This window comes from Schistocerca americana, chromosome 6, assembly GCF_021461395.2.
Source record: "Schistocerca americana isolate TAMUIC-IGC-003095 chromosome 6, iqSchAmer2.1, whole genome shotgun sequence".
NCBI lineage: Eukaryota > Metazoa > Arthropoda > Insecta > Orthoptera > Acrididae > Schistocerca > Schistocerca americana.
In genome coordinates this window covers 187,684,207-187,702,140 of record NC_060124.1, presented here as the reverse complement: position 1 = coordinate 187,702,140, position 17,934 = coordinate 187,684,207, and the positions used below count along the sequence as shown (strand labels likewise).

General features: G+C 42.5%; 1 protein-coding gene across 1 annotated transcript in view; it reads right to left on the bottom strand.

The window, feature by feature from the left end:
- Window positions 1-17,538, bottom strand: part of LOC124620041 (cell adhesion molecule 2-like) — a gene marked incomplete at its 3' end in the record, with an annotated part of 210,558 nt that extends 193,020 nt beyond the window's left edge. The window contains exon 1 of the mRNA XM_047146708.1: window positions 17,447-17,538. Coding sequence (XP_047002664.1) covers window positions 17,447-17,507 — 61 coding nt within the window. The remainder of the gene's footprint in view (window positions 1-17,446) is intronic.
- Window positions 17,539-17,934: the final 396 nt, after the last annotated feature.

The window sequence follows — 17,934 nt, the reverse complement described above, 5'->3', positions numbered from 1 at the left end:
AGCGAGTATCCACTTATAACACTGCATGACTCTACAAAATTATATTACTGTACGTCTCATAGTTCAGGAGATATGACGTCTTAAACATCGAGATGCCTGTAAAATAGCTTCTGAATAAAACGGAGCGCATATTACCCAGACAATATTCATCCACTGTTTCATAAAGAGAGCACCTAGCTACTTTCAAGAAATTTGAAATTCAATTTCAAACCTTCTCTATAATTTTTCTCGCTTACATGCTTAATGCCCCCCCCCCCATGAACCATGGACCTTGCCGTTGGTGGGGAGGCTTTGCAACCACAACGGAGGGGTATCTGTTGAGAGGCCAGACAAACGTGTGGTTCTTGAAGAGGGGCAGCAGCCTTTTCAGTAGTTGCAAGGGCAACAGTCTAGATGATTGACTGATCTGGCCTTGTGACACTAACCAAAACGGCCTTGCTGTGCTGGTACTGCGAACGGCTGAAAGCAAGGGGAAACTACGGCCTTAATTTTCCCCGAGGGCATGCAGCTTTACTGTATGGTTAAATGATGATGGCGTCCTCTTGGGTAAAATATTACAGGCGTTCTACGGATCGGAGCGTGGAATGTCAGATCCCTTAATCGGGCAGGTAGGTTAGAAAATTTAAAAAAGGGAAATGGATAGATTAAAGTTAGATATAGTGGGAATTAGTGAAGTTCGGTGGAAGGAGGAACAAGACTTCTGGTCAGGTGACTACAGGGTTATAAACACAAAATCAAATAGGCGTAATGCAGGAGTAGGTTTAATAATGAATAGGAAAATAGGAATGCGGGTAAGCTACTACAAACAGCATAGTGAACGCATTATTGTGGCCAAGATAGATACGAAGCCCACGCCTACTACAGTAGTACAAGTTTATATGCCAACTAGCTCTGCAGATGACGAAGAAATTGAAGAAATGTATGATGAAATAAAAGAAATTATTCAGATTGTGAAGGGAGACGAAAATTTAATAGTCATGGGTGAGTGGAATTCGGCAGTAGGAAAAGGGAGAGAAGGAAACGTAGTAGGTGAATATGGATTGGGGATAAGAAATGAAAGAGGAAGCCGCCTGGTAGAATTTTGCACAGAGCCCAACTTAATCATAGCTAACACTTGGTTCAAGAGTCATGAAAGAAGGTTGTATACATGGAAGAAGCCTGGAGATACTGACAGGTTTCAGATAGATTATATAATGGTAAGACAGAGATTTAGGAACCAGGTTTCAAATTGTAAGACATTTCCAGGGGCAGATGTGGATTCTGACCACAATCTATTGGTTATGACTTGTAGATTAAAATTGAAGAAACTGCAAAAAGATGGGAATTTAAGGAGATGGGACCTGGATAAACTAACTAAACCAGAAGTTGTACAGAGTTTCAGGGACAGCATAAGGGAACAATTGACAGGAATGGGGGAAAGAAATACAGTAGAAGAAGAATGGGTAGCTTTGAGGGATGAAGTAGTGAAGGCAGCAGAGGATCAAGTAAGTAAAAATACGAGGCCTAGTAGAAATCCTTGGGTGACACAAGAAATACTGAATTTAATTGATGAAAGGAGAAAATATAAAAATGCAGTAAACGAAGCAGGAAAAAAGGAATACAAACGTATCAAAAATGAGATCGACAGGAAGTGCAAAATGGCTAAGCAGGCATGGCTAGAGGACAAATGTAAGGATGTAGAGGCTTATCTCACTAGGGGTAAGATAGATACAGCCTACAGGAAAATTAAAGAGACCTTTGGAGAAAAGAGAACCACTTGTATGAATATCAAAAGCTCAGATGGAAACCCAGTTCTAAGCAAAGAAGGGAAAGGAGAAAGGTGGAAGGAGTATATAGAGGGTCTATACAAGGGCGATGTACTTGAGGACAATATTGTGGAAATGGAAGAGGATGTAGATGAAGATGAAATGGGAGATATAATACTGCGTGAAGAGTTTGACAGAGCACTGAAAGACCTGAGTCGAAACAAGGCACCGGGAGTAGACAACATTCCATTAGAACTACTGACAGCCATGGGAGAGCCAGTCCCGACGAAACTCTACCATTTTGTAGAAAACAGGCGAAATACCCTCAGACTTCAAGAAGAATACAATAATTCCAATCCCAAAGAAAGCAGGTGTTGACAAATGTGAAAATTACCGAATTATCAGTTTAATAAGTCACGGCTGCAAAATACTAACGCCGATTCTTTACAGACGAATGGAAAAACTAGTAGAAGCCGACCTCTGGGAAGATCAGTTTGGACTCCATAGAAATGTTGGAACACGTGAGGCAATACTGACCCTACGCCTTATCTTAGAAGCTAGATTAAGAAAAGGCAAACCTACGTTTCTAGCATTTGCAGACCTGGAGAAAGCTTCTGACAATGTTGACTGGAATATGCTCTTTCAAATTCTAAAGGTGGCAGGGGTAAAATACAGGGAGCGAAAGGCTATTTACAATTTGTACAGAAACCAGATGGCAGTTATAAGAGTCGAGGGACATGAAAGGGAAGCAGTGGTTGGGAAGGAAGTGAGACAGGGTTGCAGAGTTGTAGTCTCTCCCCGATGTTATTCAATCTGTATATTGAGCAAGCAGTGAAGGAAACAAAAGAAAAATTCGGAGTAGGTATTAAAATTCATGGAGAAGAAATAAAAACTTTGAGGTTCGCCGATGACATTGTAATTCTGTCAGAGACAGCAAAGGACTTGGAAGAGCAGTTGAACGGAATGAATAGTGTCATGAAAGGAGGGTATAAGATGAACATCAACAAGAGCAAAACGAGGATAATGGAATGTAGTCGAATTAAGTCGGGTGATGCTGAGGGAATTAGATTAGGAAATGAAACTCTTAAAGTAGTAAAGGAGTTTTGCTATTTGGGGAGCAAAATAACTAATGATGGTCGAAGTAGAGAGGATATAAAATGTAGACTGGCAATGGCAAGGAAAGCGTTTCTGAAGAAGAGAAATTTGTTAACATCGAGTATAGATTTAAGTGTCAGGAAGTCATTTCTGAAAGTATTTGTATGGAGTGTAGCCATGTATGGAAGTGAAACATGGACGATAAATAGTTTGGACAAGAAGAGAATAGAAACTTTTGAAATGTGGTGCTACAGAAGAATACTGAAGATTAGATGGGTAGATCACATAACTAATGAGGAGGTATTGAACAGGATTGGGGAGAAGTTTGTGGCACAACTTGACTAGAGGAAGGGATCGGTTGGTAGGACATGTGTTGAGGCATCAAGGGATCACCAATTTAGTATTGGAGGTCAGTGTGGAGGGTAAAAATCGTAGAGGGAGACCAAGAGATGAACACACTAAGCAAATTCAGAAGGATGTAGGTTGCAGTAGGTACTGGGAGATGAAGAAGCTTGCACAGGGATAGAGTAGCATGGAGAGCTGCATCAAACCAGTCTCAGGACTGAAGACCATAACAACAACAACATGCTTAATGTCAAATATTTAACACATTAACTCATTTATAAAGTCATCAGAAGCTTGAAGCTCTTTTATGCATGGGGGTACGAGTCTTTAAAGAATCGGAGGTTTACTGGAAATTACTGAAGCACGTTCAACCACCAAAAAACCACTGGGCTTCTTTAGTGGATATACAGTTTCACCGACTGCCCTGTATTCCATGAGGTTTCCAGTGTCGACGCTGAGAAGCGGAACGTATCGACAGAACGGATTTGTTTGTTTGCGTCGTTTCACATGTGTTTGACGTGAATTGAGGGTGGGGACGTATGTGATAAGCAGTCAGCGTGAGGCAAAACAAGCGCTGTATCATTGTAAGAGGTACAGAGGCGAGCGAGTGTGCCGTGGTTTACCCCAGTTCAATGCTACCAGCGTCACATCACCATAACGTGCCAATGCTTAACATACAAAGGATTCGAGACCTGATTTTCTCCAGGCGTATACAACTTTAAATTAACTTCCGGAAATTCAGCCAGGTAACACTTTCAGCGACCGCCGATATTTCGGCGCGAGAACACCCCGCCATTTTCGTGGTAGTTTGCCCTGAAAATGGCGGCGTGTTCTCCCGCCGAAATATCGGCGGTCACTGAAAGTGTTACTTGGCCGAATTCCCGGAAGTTATTTACAAAGGATTGCACCATAATCTAAGAGTGAAATCAAAAATTAAAATAACTTCTCCAAACTTCGACAGTGTACTAAGTGTATAAAGCTTCAGTGTATTAATGTTAGCCGCCCGTGGTGGCCGAGTGGTTCTAGGTGCTACAGTCTGGAACCACGCGACCGCTACGGTCGCAGATTCGAATCCTGCCTTGGGCATGGATGTGTGTGATGTCCTTAGGTTAGTTAGGTTTGAGTAGTTCTAAGTTCTATGGGGCTGATGACCTCAGAAGTTAAGTCCCATAGTGTTCAAAGCCATTTGAACCATTTGTATTAATGTTAAAACTCTAAGGTCTCAGAATTATTAAATGAATATAATGAGCAAAAAATATGACCTTCAGAAATAAATAAGTGCGGCTGAATAATAAAACTACAAAGCTAAACACTGGCCAGAATATGCAAATGTATGTCTCAATTAAAACTTACAAGTCTCAACTTGATCTGAGCAATATTTTGGTCAAAATCGGTGGTTTTACGAAAAATTGAAGGCGCTAAATATTAGACTCAGAAAGACAAAAATTCGTATGTAACCTCTGTTACACATATAAACCTTATCTGTATACGACACCAACAATCTTGCTCTATTAGTTTTCAAGTTACTTACCAAAATCCAAATTTGGAACGAAAACGTCCTTATTCATAATAGATTAAATATTTTTAATAAAAAGTTCTACATACTGAACTCGATTTCATTCATCTAATAATACTGAGATGTGGCGGCTGGTATAACTACCTCTGGCGTCGGTATCGATGGTCACCTCCCTTGTGACTTATCTTTGGTTTTCCTGGCTGAGGTGTGGAGCCTCGGTGCGGAGGCAGTGAGCTGTGAACGGCACGTGACGGAAGGAGGAGGGCTGGAGCAGCAGTGCCTTGCGGAGGGGTTTGGTGGACCGATTTGGATTTGACGACTCATGTATCCAGCCAGATCTCCGAGCGACTTGTCGAATGTTGGGTAGCTGCTGAAGAAGGTGACGAAGGTCCTGCTCTGGAACTCTGGCGACGGGGGCTTCCTTGTGTTATTTGAAAAGTAGTTAAAAGGATAATTGACGGTGGGAAGAGTGCACCGAACACACTGCGTTATGGCCGGCCGGTGTGGCCGAGCGGTTCTAGGCGCTTCAGTCAGGAACCGCGCGACCGCTACGGTCGCAGGTTCGATTCCTGCCTCGGGGATGGATGTGTGTGATGTCGTTTGGTTAGTTAGGTTTAAGTAGTTCTTTGTTCTAGGGGACTTATGACCTCGGAAGTTAAGTCCCATAGTGCTCAGATCCATTTGAACCATACTGCGTTTTGACATTCTGGCCATGATGTTATTGTTTAAAAGGAAAAATGGCGCAATGTTATTACACCTTGGTCAGTAAATAATATGGATTTGTTTTTCTGTAGTGTGCCTTGGCTTGACAGTGGCCAGTGGTTGTTAGTGCGTCTTCTTTGAAGCCACGTGGTTCTGTTAATTGGTAAACTACTTGTATGCACCCAGTTGGGGTGCGATGTTATGAACTGAAGTGGTAATACCGGTGAGTGGCACTGTACCCGGTGGTAGTATCATGGCAATGGTTATGAATTTGAAATATAATTGTGATTTAGTAAAGTGTATTTATTCTAACCTACTTTGATGTGTTTTAGTCATAACTGAATTACGTAGGGCTACTACTGAGTGAAATATTCTGCTTTGCTTAAGCTCACCTCTACTAGTATTTGCTAACGCGTTTTAGCAATACTTATTCATACCTCAGGGGGTTTAACTGCAACTGCTCTGTTTGTACATGTATCTTGTCAGTTACATGTACTCGCTTATCATCTTAACTAGACAGAAAGGTATGTATTTACTGTGTACGACAAATTCAATTCTAATTATCTCTGTCACTCTTAGCGACTTTCCCCTGATATATATATATATATATATATATATATATATATATATATATATATATATATATCAGGGAAAAGTCGCTAAGAGTGACAGAGATAATTAGAATTGAATTTGTCGTACACAGTAAATACATATATATATATATATATATATATATATATATATATATATATATATATATATATATATATATATTGGCTTTAACTATTTGTTTTATCTCAGGTTACGAGTTGTATTTATCTTGCTAATGCGAGTCTCATCATTTGTCAGTGTACATTCCGTTATTGTTTGAGTGTACCACCTCGCGTGTAATCTATGTTTACAGTTGATTGCGAAACACGCAAGTCTTCCTTGGTGTTTGCTGCCGTGACTTCTGGGCCGCGACCTTGGTGACATCCTGTCCAACACCCGAAGTCTAAGTTATTGCTGCGGGAGCGCTTTGCCACGTCGTCTGTCACACCTAGCAAAAGTTGAGTAGTTGTCTTGTTCATTGGAACTATACCTGGGGAGCGACTGCCGCCAGGGTTGTAGACTGTCGAGTTTAGCGCGATTACCTTTGTAAATTATAATCAAGCTGTTGACCCTCTTACTGTTCAAACCGGATGTGTTCTGTATTGGTAGGTGTAGTTTCCCTTTACTGAATGATTCAAATTTCATTATTAGTGTCCATAAACTCAGATACTTTGTGTTTATTGAAACTGCTTCTTTTTGGTTATTATGGTAAATTTCAGTAGTTTGTCACTTCATATGTCACTATAATTCTGATGGCTTTCATGTTGCTGTTAAACTGGAATGTAAGTGATCAGTATGTTTTTCTTAAATAAATGTTAATTTGATGAAACAACGAACTATTTGATGGGTCTCCGTTCCACATGTTGATGTTTGATCCTTTCCTATCCTGAACCTGATACCTGGGTTTCAACTACAACTGTACCAAGTTTCAAGATTGTATTTTTAATACTAATAATTATAAGGAATCTTAAATATGCAGTTCGGAGGTCATGTTCTACTGCCGGCTCCATTATAAAACCTCTAGCCGCCAAAGCTTAAATGCAGCCCAACTAAAACTTTTTCAGTAACTAAGCCAACTTTACTCTTTTTATACAAAAATTAATAATATTCAAAATTGTTAAACGACAGAGATATTAATTAAAATGGGTCGGAGAAAGTGGCCATTTCGATACTGCTACTTATGCCTAAGTCAGTTTATGGCAGATGTTCCGTTTGGCGGTACCCCGCAGTCGCTGCGCCCATGTACACACATCAAAAAAAGTTTTGCATCACCACGGTCCCCAGAACTCCTGAAGACAGACGTTGACTGTGGCTATTGTATCACAGACACAGTCCCTTTGACCGTTCAGATACATCACTAAACCCACCCGAATATGTAAACAACCCTGCACGATCAGCGCCTGTTAGACGGAGGGGGTCCGACAGCAGAACTGTACCAGTCATTCCACAAGGAAGGAGGTGCACGGCTCGTATTGTCTGTAGTTCAACCATGCCTAGGCGGTCAGTACCGCTGCTCGATCACGTCCGCATTGTTACTTTGTGCCTGGAAGGGCTCTCAGCAAGGGAAGTGTCCAAGCGTCTCGGAGTAAACCCAAGCGATCTTGTTCGGACGTGGAGGAGCTACAGAGAGACAGGAACTGTCGATAACATTCCTCGCTCAGGCCGCCCAAGGACTACTACTGTAGTGGATGAGTGCTACCTACGGATTATGGCTCGGAGGAACCCTGACAGCGACGCCACCATGTTGAATAATGCTTTTCGTGCAGCTACAGGACGTCGTGTTACGACTCAAATTGCAATAGGATGCATGATGCGCAACATCACTCCTGACCTCCATGGTGAGGCACATCTTTGCGACCACGACCCCATGTTGCGCAATACAGACGGGCCCGACAAAATGCCGAATGGACTGTTGAGGATCGCCATCATGTTTTCTTAACCGATGAGTATCGCATATCCTTTCGACCACACAATCGTCGGAGACGTGTTTGGAGGCAACCCAGTCAGGCTGAACGCCTTAGACACACTGTCCAGCGAGTGCAGCAAGGTGGTTCTCTGCTGTTTAGGGGTGGCATTATGTAGGCCCGACGTACGCCGCTGGTGGTCATGGAAGGCGCCGTAACGGCTGTAGGATACGTGAATGTCATCCTCCGACCGATAGTGTAACCATATCGGCAGCATATTGGTGAGACATTCGTCTTCATGGACGACAATCCGCGCCCCCATCATGCACATCTTGTGAATGACATCCTTCAGGATAACGACGTCGGTCGACTAGAGTGGCCACTATATTCTCCAGACGTGAACCCTATCGAACATGCCTGGGATAGATTGAAAAGGCTTGTATATGGACGACGTGATCCACCAACCACTCTAAGGGATCTACACCGAATCTCCGTTGAGGAGTGGGACAATCTGGACCAACAGTGCCTTGATGAACTTGTGGATAGTATGCCACGACGAATCCAGGCATGCAACAATGCAAGAGGACGTGCAACTGGGTGTTAGAGGTACCGGTGTGTATAGCAATCTGGACCACCACCTCTGATGGTCTCTCTCTATGGTGGTATAACATGTTTGCGATAGGGATATTATTATTATTATTAGGTATATTATGAGATTTTGTGCGTGTGCACTTTTACAGAATATATTAATCGGTTAAAACTCAGAACTTTTATTTATAGTCAAAGTTTCTGGTCGCGCTGATTAATTAGCAAACAACTACAATTTCTTTCAGTGAGCTCAAAAAGTAACATGGACTTGCGGACTGGAAATTATGGTCGGTATGTTCCCCATCACTTTCTGGTTGACCGCAAAAATAGCTTTCAGGCTCCTGTAAACGGCAAAGGTAGGTGTAATGCACGCTCAGACCATTTAAGTGTCTTTTCATAACGACATCAACATCTACCTCTACATGGATAGACTGCAAATCACATTTAAGTGCCTGGCAGAGGGGTCATCGAACCACTCTCACAAATCTCTATTATTCCAATCTCGTATAGCGCGCGGAAAGAACGAACACCTATATCTTTCCGTAAGAGCTCTGATTTCCCTTATTTTATCGTGGTGATCTTTTCTCCCTATGTAGGTCGGTGTCAACAAAATATTTTCGCATTCGGAGGAGAAAGTTGGTGACTGGAATTCGTGAGAACATTCCGTAGCAACGAAAAACGCCTTTCTTTTAATGATGTCCATCCCAAATCCTGTATCATGTCAGTGGCACACTCTCTCATATCTCGCGATAATACAAAACGTGCTGCCCTCCTTTGAACTTTCTCGATGTAGTCCCTCTAGCCTATCTGGTAAAGATCCCACACCGCGCAGCAGTATTCTGAAAGAGGACGGACAGGCGAAGTGTAGGCAGTCTCCTTATTAGATCTGTTACATTTTCTAAGTGTCCTGCCAATGAAACGCAGTCTTTGGTTAGCCTTACCCACAACATTTTCTGTGTGTAGCTTCCGATTTAAGTTGTTCGTAATTGTAGGTATTTAGTTAAATTTATATCCTTTAGATTTGTCTGATTTATCGTGAACAGAAGTTTAACGTATTCCTTTCAGCACTCAAGTGGATTACCTCATACTTTTCGTTATTGAGGGTAAATTGCCAATTTTCGCACCATTCAGATATATTTTCTAAATCGTTTTAGAATTTGTTTTGATTTTATGACAACTTTATTAGTGGATAAATGACAGTGTCATCTGCAAACAACATAAGACGGCTGCTCAGATTGTCTCCAAAATTGTTTATATAGATAAGGAATAGCAAAGGGCCTATAACACTATCTTGGGGAGCGCCAGAAATCACTTCTGTTTTACTCGATGACCTTCCCTCAGTCACTAAGATCTGTGTCCTCTCTGGCAGGGATTCACAAATCCAGTCACATAACTGAGACGATGTTCTATAAGCACGCCGTTTCACTACAAGCTGCTTGTGTGGTACAGTGACAAGAGCCTTCCGGAAATCCAGAAATACGGTATCAATCTGAAATCCGTTGTCAATAGCGCTCAACACTTCATGCGAACAAAGAGCTTGTTGTGTTTCACAAGAATGTAGTTTTCTAAATCCATGTTGACTGTGTGTCAATAGACCGTTTTCTCCGAGGTAATTCATGGCAAAAGTATCGATCATTCGATTATTTACCCGCCGGCCCACAAGCGCTGTATTCTCCAAACTTTTCCCGCACATGAAGATACAGTGCTGTCCTCAGTCAAGCTGCTGCGATCAAAACGAAAAACATTGCGACATTACCGGTTTCATCCAGTCTGCAGCGATACTACTGTCACATAAGGAGTTGTGCGTTGCTACGATAAGTACCAGGCAGTCAACTTGCATACTTCACATTACACATCAATCGCAAAGGACTTCCTTCTACATAGAAGTCATGGGCGTTGTATGTAAAATCTCACATGTTAGTCGTTATAATCGTTCATGTTTTGACACGCAAGGACACTTACAAACTGTGGCCCAGCGGACTAACTCGCCCTTCCCCAATCAGCAGCTGCTCAACTGATGTACTCCAATTGTTGCAAGGGAAGATGAAGGGCCGCTCCTACCTCTTCATTGAGTAAACAAACTTTTGACTGTTGTTTTTCTCTGAGATTTCGCGGGTGGAACGCTAGTGATACTTGTTCAGTAGCCGTCAAAAATGAATTTGAAATCGCTAAGAAAAAAAATCCATTCCTCTGCGATACATTGACGCCAGTCTGAATCTATGCCACGACTTTTTCCAACGCGTGCTAGGCTTTTCTTTCATGGGCTACTGCATCAAGTATGTGCCGTCCACAACTTGAGTCACGCACAACTACCAGTTCTTAGTTCACCTGCTACCGTCAGAAGAGCAACAGTAAATTACGCATAACCCAGCAGGTGTGAAGTCCAGATGCGCAGAAAGTTACTCTTTTTATAGTACTGGATAGCAACTGAATGAAAAGAGATATACAGTAGTGATCCATATCCTCTCTCTAAGGAACAGACGACAGGCTATAGTTCCTCTGGAGACACTGCAGCGAGATGAGTAAACAACCGTTGACCGGGAGCTAGTGTTTCGGAAAAGACGTGCTAGTAAGCTGACTTGCCGATAGGGTGCCGTCTCAGCAGGTGGAGATCCATCTGATGCAAGGTCGCTCGCGCTAGCGCTTTCTAGAACAGCGAGACCTGGTTCCTGCCCCGGTGAACACAGCCCTGACAAGCGCTCACCGCCAGAAGACATGCCGTGTAGCGGCAGGCAACTCTTCTAATTCGTTATAGGGGCACGTTCTGAACTCGCTCTATAACCGATGGAGGTTGTAATTTAACGACAACAGGCTAAAAGACACAGTCATTAAAAGTTTAGGAATGACAAACCCGCCAAAATTTTTCATTTTGTTTTTTTAAGCGCTACGATAACCAACTGATAATGTGAGTCATATATAGAGCACTGTCTGTTGGCACAGAATAATATCCCATGCAGGACAAATTTCCTCTCAACTGCTTCAAGGGTATCAAAAGTATCTTACCCTGTTGGTGTATACTTCAATGGGATGAAGTTTAACAGCTCGTCCCGAACGTTCATAGTTTCAATCCTAATAAACTTTACTAGCTGCGATATGTATAGGAAGATCAACGGTTCATCTAAGGAGAAAGAAAATGCAACACTCACTGCCTTTAATATTCAGTGTCACCTGCACCTGCATATTTTCGGTTTAGCGCATTACAATGGTTCGACTACCAACAAGGGTTTTTTTTCTGCAAACGACGTTTACTAATACGACGGCTATCTTTTTCAGGGTCCGATTGGTCGCGAAATTGAAACGACAGTGAAAATCCGATGAAACTTTGCGTAAATATGCTGTACTGTTTCTCTTGTATGCCCTTCAATCGCTTCATGTTGCAGTTTTTGGTTCTGACTGCACACTGAGCACATAAAGACGTATAGAACAATAGTATCTGCCGCCAAGTGTGAAGTGCGTGCCATTATTCGTTTCTTCATGCTGTGGGGCTCCGCCCGATTTCATGCATCCCACATAACGCAAGTGTCATGCGCGCCAGTAAAGTGCGGCAATGCCGCAGGAACTTTGTAGCAGGACGTACAGACATTCCACATGCAGGCGTTCACAGAAGGCAACGAGTACCAACCAGCTAATGATCTTGTTCGGCGCGTGGATCAGTCGATTCGAGAAAATCGTCTATAAAGGACAGTTCGGAACGGGCGAACAGGAATTTTCCCATCAGGCATTGTCCTTCTTCTAGACACACACTCAGCTTCTTCAACAAAGATGCTCCTGGAGCGTTACGATGGGGAGTGTTTGATTACTCGTCATACAGACTGAACCTGGCTCCATCTGGTTTTCATCTTGTAGTGATCCATGCCATTGCTGGGAGCGCATCTATAACGTACGTCAAATATCGAGCTCAGACTAAAGATGTGCTTGCTCGCAGTTACTTGGTAAACATCGGACCACATACTGTGGGAAACTATTGCTCAACAGGTGCAGAGTCTGTCAGTGGAGAGTCCATCAGCTGGAGAACATTTGTAATCTCCGTGGACCAAGGAGTAATGAAAGAGCTGTGGTACCATGAAAGATCTCCGGCACCAAGGAAAACGAATATGATGTATATAAGCGATTGTTGTTATATACTATTCACGGAAGGTTAACGAGAAGTCTTTGGAAGGTGGCTATAATTTCGCACCTTACATACTTTGCCGTGATCTACAGCCACATTAGGTATTATTTGATAGGTAATACATCGTATATATGAATATATAAAGGAGACTGACATTGTCACATACACCTTGTAAATAATTGTTAACACTTATTGCATTAAAGGTGACGGAGTGTCTTTATTATCATACTAGTAGAGGTTGGAACGACAGTGCAAATGAAACGGCAGGCGGAAACTCAAGCCCTGGGTGGATAGCCCACACAGGTGTGTTGGTCCTGCTTAAACACAGTAAGGAGCAAGATGCACGTTAGGACACCTGAGCGCTGGGGTGCAATAGAGTCGCGACCGACCGGTTTTGTACCCGAACAGGAAGGATTATACTTCGGAAACTACGAAAATCTTGGACGCAGCTGAGAGGAACGAGGGAGGGTCACATCGGAAACCATGCAGGCTGGGTTATTTCCAAGGATTTTTACTCAGAAGCATACCATTGTACGAGTATAGGTTTTTCCTCGGAAACGTTTCGCGCTGGACAACAAAAGACTAAAATTTGGTTGATCGACGTACGGAAGAATCTGTAGAGAGGGAGAATGTTCCGTGGTTTCGGGAATATGATTCGTTTTCGGAATTACGATGGTGGGGAGCCGAACCTTGCCGGGAGGCCAGAGGTGCAGAGACGAGGTCTTCCATTGTGAGCGCCCGTTTGTGATAGTCGCTCGATATCAGCTTTGTTGGTATGCACGGACTTGCTGTCTCTGCTCTCAGGAGAGTTTATAGTTAGAACAGTTAGGCACTGTGCTGTAGTGAACCTATACGATTCTGGACTTCAACTCCGGGTTGCAAGTCGTCGTTGAGTACGCAGCGTTCAGTAATTGAGAGCACTTCCTCTGCCTATACTTACGTTGAGACGTTATCTGAACTCCATCCTTGTGGCTGGGAGTTCGCGTTTCTCGTCTGTAGAACACAGAGAGGAGAAGACAGTATTAGAGTATATTAGTCAGAGGACCGCCTTCTGCCGTCCTAGTGTTTGACAGAGTTCATTTGTGGCTGGAGTTCTTCCATCGTCGCAGACGAGTACAAGAACCATCACTTCGACGCACCGGACGCAGTACATACGGTGATATCGCAAATTGCTTCGGCTTATTAGGGCTATAAAAGCTAAACAGCTCTGATCATGTTAGTTTATTTCCACTGAAGTTCCACACCACCGTAGATCATCTTTGAAAGTAGTGTCTTCTAGTGTTTGGTATGTAGATGATGTCAGTCATTTAGCGTTATTGATATTAGACCGCACAGTCATAATAAGGGGCAGAGTTGGGCAATTGATCAGTAATTTTACTTAGGAAATATAAACTTTGTAATCTAAACATTTTTATCTACAATAAATAAATAAGCAGGAACAACGTTTATCGTGTAGTAGGATTAGTTGCCTTCATTATTCACTTATGTTTAGAGTGTATTTTATAGAATTAAGAGATCCTAGGATCTGCTTCCGGGGGTAGTCAGACACGGCCAAGTCATCATTTCAGAGTATATTATTTTCCGTTGCGCACATTCATGTTACACCCGCCTGAAGTAGTATCTTGGATCTTTAAAACAGTAATGTTAGTTGACTCCCATGTTACCTTTTGTGAAAGTTTGTCATAATATACAGAGTTAATTTGAACCAATCTACACTTTATTTAAGTAGAGAACCAGTGTTTTGTTTTATGGCCACTTCACTTATGGAAATCTGCACGGAAGAAAAAAGTACGATGCCGAGGAAGAACAGGACACACCAAAGCTGGACCCTGAACTAAATTACAAGAGTTGCAAGACTGAATATCTACACCAACCTAATAAGGGAATCTAAAGCCGGCGGTGTTAGGTGTAGCTGCAAGGAATGATAGGTCGGGAACAGACGTTGGTCAAGCGGTCAAAACATCGCCGCAGTAGCTAACTATAGCAGTCATCAGTCATCAATAAACACTCGACTTTTTTCTCACATGACTTGCTGACTAAGAGGACACGCTTTGGATCCGACAATGAGCTGAAAAGTTGCGTAATTGGTGGAAAACACAGGCGGTTGCCTTCTCTGTCGAGGTATTAGAAAGTTGGTGGCATATTACGATAAATGTCTGTCGGAGCGGCGCCTATGTGGAGAGGTAGCTGGCAGATGCAGCTAAATGTTGCAAATGAAGTACTTTCGATTTTCGCTGTAGTTTCCATTTCGCGATCGTTCGGGCCTCGGAAAAAAATAGAGCTCGTGTGTTACGCATCTTATCTTTATATTTTTTCGATATGTGTATTGGATTAAGTAAAAATCATAAAATATAATGCTTATTTTGTGTAATCTTCGTACATTATTGATAGAAACGGATGACGTTTGTCATAGAACTATACTAAAACACTTCACGCGAATCGTCAGAAAACTATATGCTTTCTCCCAAAGTGCTATTTTGTCTTCTACTCCTGTGGAAGCGGTGAATTAAGTGACTCGCACTGCAACAAATATACGAGGTGCGATAGTAAAGTAATGAGACTGATTTTCTTTGCAAGATGTGGCAAACCTGCTGGCTTGCGTAGGCACAATATCTTTGACCTTGACCTACAAGCTGCTTCTAGTTCAAGCAACACATCGATGCAACTGCTCAATCGTGAGTTGTGCTGTAACAAGTTAACACTTTGTGTCTCTCGTCACGGAAATGGAACCGCATAATATTGCGCAACGGTATGCCATTTCTCTTTGCGTTAAATTGGGTGAAAACGTGACAGCAACTTACGGTAAGCTTCAGAAGGCTTTTGAAGAGGAGGTTATGTCAAGAGCTCAAGTTTTTAGTTAGCATAAAATGTTTAGTGAAGGCAGAACGAATGTTGAAGATATAGACCGCAGTGGACGATTATCGACCACATGGACGGATGTCAACTTGGCCAGAGTGCGTGAACTTGTACGATATGATAGACGATTATTCGTGAAAATGATTGTAGAAGAACTGAACATCAATCGAGAAACAGTTCGTCTAATAATAACTGAAGATCTTGGTATGAGAAGGATTTGTGCAAAAATGGTCCCCAAAAATCTCACACCACAACAGCGAGAAACATGCGAAAACGTGACACCGATCTGTTAGAGCAAAAGAAAATCAATCCAAAATTGTTGAGCCGTATTATCACTGGTGATGAAAGTTGGTTTCTTTTTCAGTACGATACAGAGACAAAACGCCAAAGTTGGCAATGGTGCTCAAAGGGATCACTCAGACCAAAAAAAGCTCGCACATCAAAGTCAAAAGTGAAATGCATGCTTGTGTGCTTCTTTGATTCCAAGAGAATTGTTCATAAAGAGTCAAACAGTTAACCAATATTACTACAAAGAAATTTTAGAAAGACTTCGTGTCCGTGCCAACACCGCAGATAATTGGATTCTGCGTCACGATAATGCACCATCCCGCACTGCTCTGTCAGTACAGCAATTTTTAACCTCAAAACAAATTTCAGTACTACCATAGCCACCTTATTCACCAGATATCAGTGCGTGCCACTTTTTTCTATTTCCAAGGGTCAAAACTGCGGTCAAGCGACACCATTTCAAACAACACAAGATGTCCAAAACGCTGTGACGAGGGTCTTGGAGGATATTACAGAAGATGAGTTCCAGAAACGTTACCAGTAATGGCAGAAGCGCTGGAAAAAGTGTGTGCAATCAGAAGGGAACTACTTCGAAGGAGACAACACTAAACTTGACTAAAACGGTAAGCAACATTTTTTTTCACATCAGACTCATTACTTCATTGTCGCACCTCGTATGACTTCACTCAATAACTAAAAGCCAGGCGCTTATAAAGTAAAAAAAAGGACTGACAAATCAAGGTAATCATCGCATTAATATTTGGAATTTCGCAGAAATTGTTTACCAAACTACTATATGTACAGTACTAAAACAACATGTCGTTCAATTGATAAAAGCAATGCTTGATTTCAGCTATAAATGTCGAATCCACTTCACATAGCACATAATGACAGAAACTCGGCTTTTCAGCCTCCATCACGTCTCAGATGTTGGCTTCAAACCTTGACACAGTAAAGACAGCGGCGTGCACATTCTGTATGTTTCTATGGTCTACAACCGGGTTTACCTAGGAGCAGGAATTTTGGGGTGAACAGAATAGGACATTTGCGTCGGCCGTGACGTAAACCTTAAATACGTTGCGCGTTTGTGTTTTCCCATAAAATCAAGTTGCAAGCGCATAACTGTTCAGTCCGCACGTGCTGTATGGGAAGAATATTCAAACAAGGTGTTGACGTACTGTTTACTGTTGATGGCTAGCATGACAGAAAATAAAACTCCTGGGTTTCATGATAGCTATACACATAATGAATAAGAGGAAACACATAATGAAGAAGAGGATTCATTTTCCAGACTTACGCGAAATGCAGAAAAACTGTCAGCTTTTTCTTATCTTTTTTTTTTCACTGGGTCAGTTAACAGTTCATCTTCCACGGGACTGAAACGCAATCGTAGCTTTTTAGTACACGTCGTAGTAATACTGCACTCGAACTTTACCTAACCTGCAGCAATTGCTTCACTAGTACGCAGCGTACAGTACGTTAGACTCTACGGAACCAGTTGTACCATCGTGCCTGAAGTAAAGCGGCGGCGAACTACGCATTGTGCTCTGTCGGAAAACACATTCACTGTTTTGCCACTATCGAGCGGACTTCGCACTACGACACGCGCTTTACGTACAGCTCAGCTCAAAATTCCTGCTCTTAGGCTTTAGCTTTTAGACGTTTTCAGTGTACTAATGTGACGTACGTACTGTATGTAGCCTACCTCCAAGGGAGAGCGCGGCAGACACCAGCAGCTGCAGCAGAAGGTTCGCCGCTAAGCCCATAGCGGCGACGGTCTTCAGGCTGCCATCTGGAGTCACACACTGGGGACTCGTCGGGCAACACCTGCGGGAAATGTACCACAAACTATTTGGGCTGATAACACAATTTTAAAGTTACTGTACGGTTTTTAGCATACAGCAAAACATACACACACACACACACACACACACACACACACACACACACACACACACACACATAAATACACTCCTGGAAATTGAAATAAGAACACCGTGAATTCATTGTCCCAGGAAGGGGAAACTTAATTGACACATTCCTGGGGTCAGATACATCACATGATCACACTGACAGAACCACAGGCACATAGACACAGGCAACAGAGCATGCACAATGTCGGCACTAGTACAGTGTATATCCACCTTTCGCAGCAACGCAGGCTGCTATTCTCCCATGGAGACGATCGTAGAG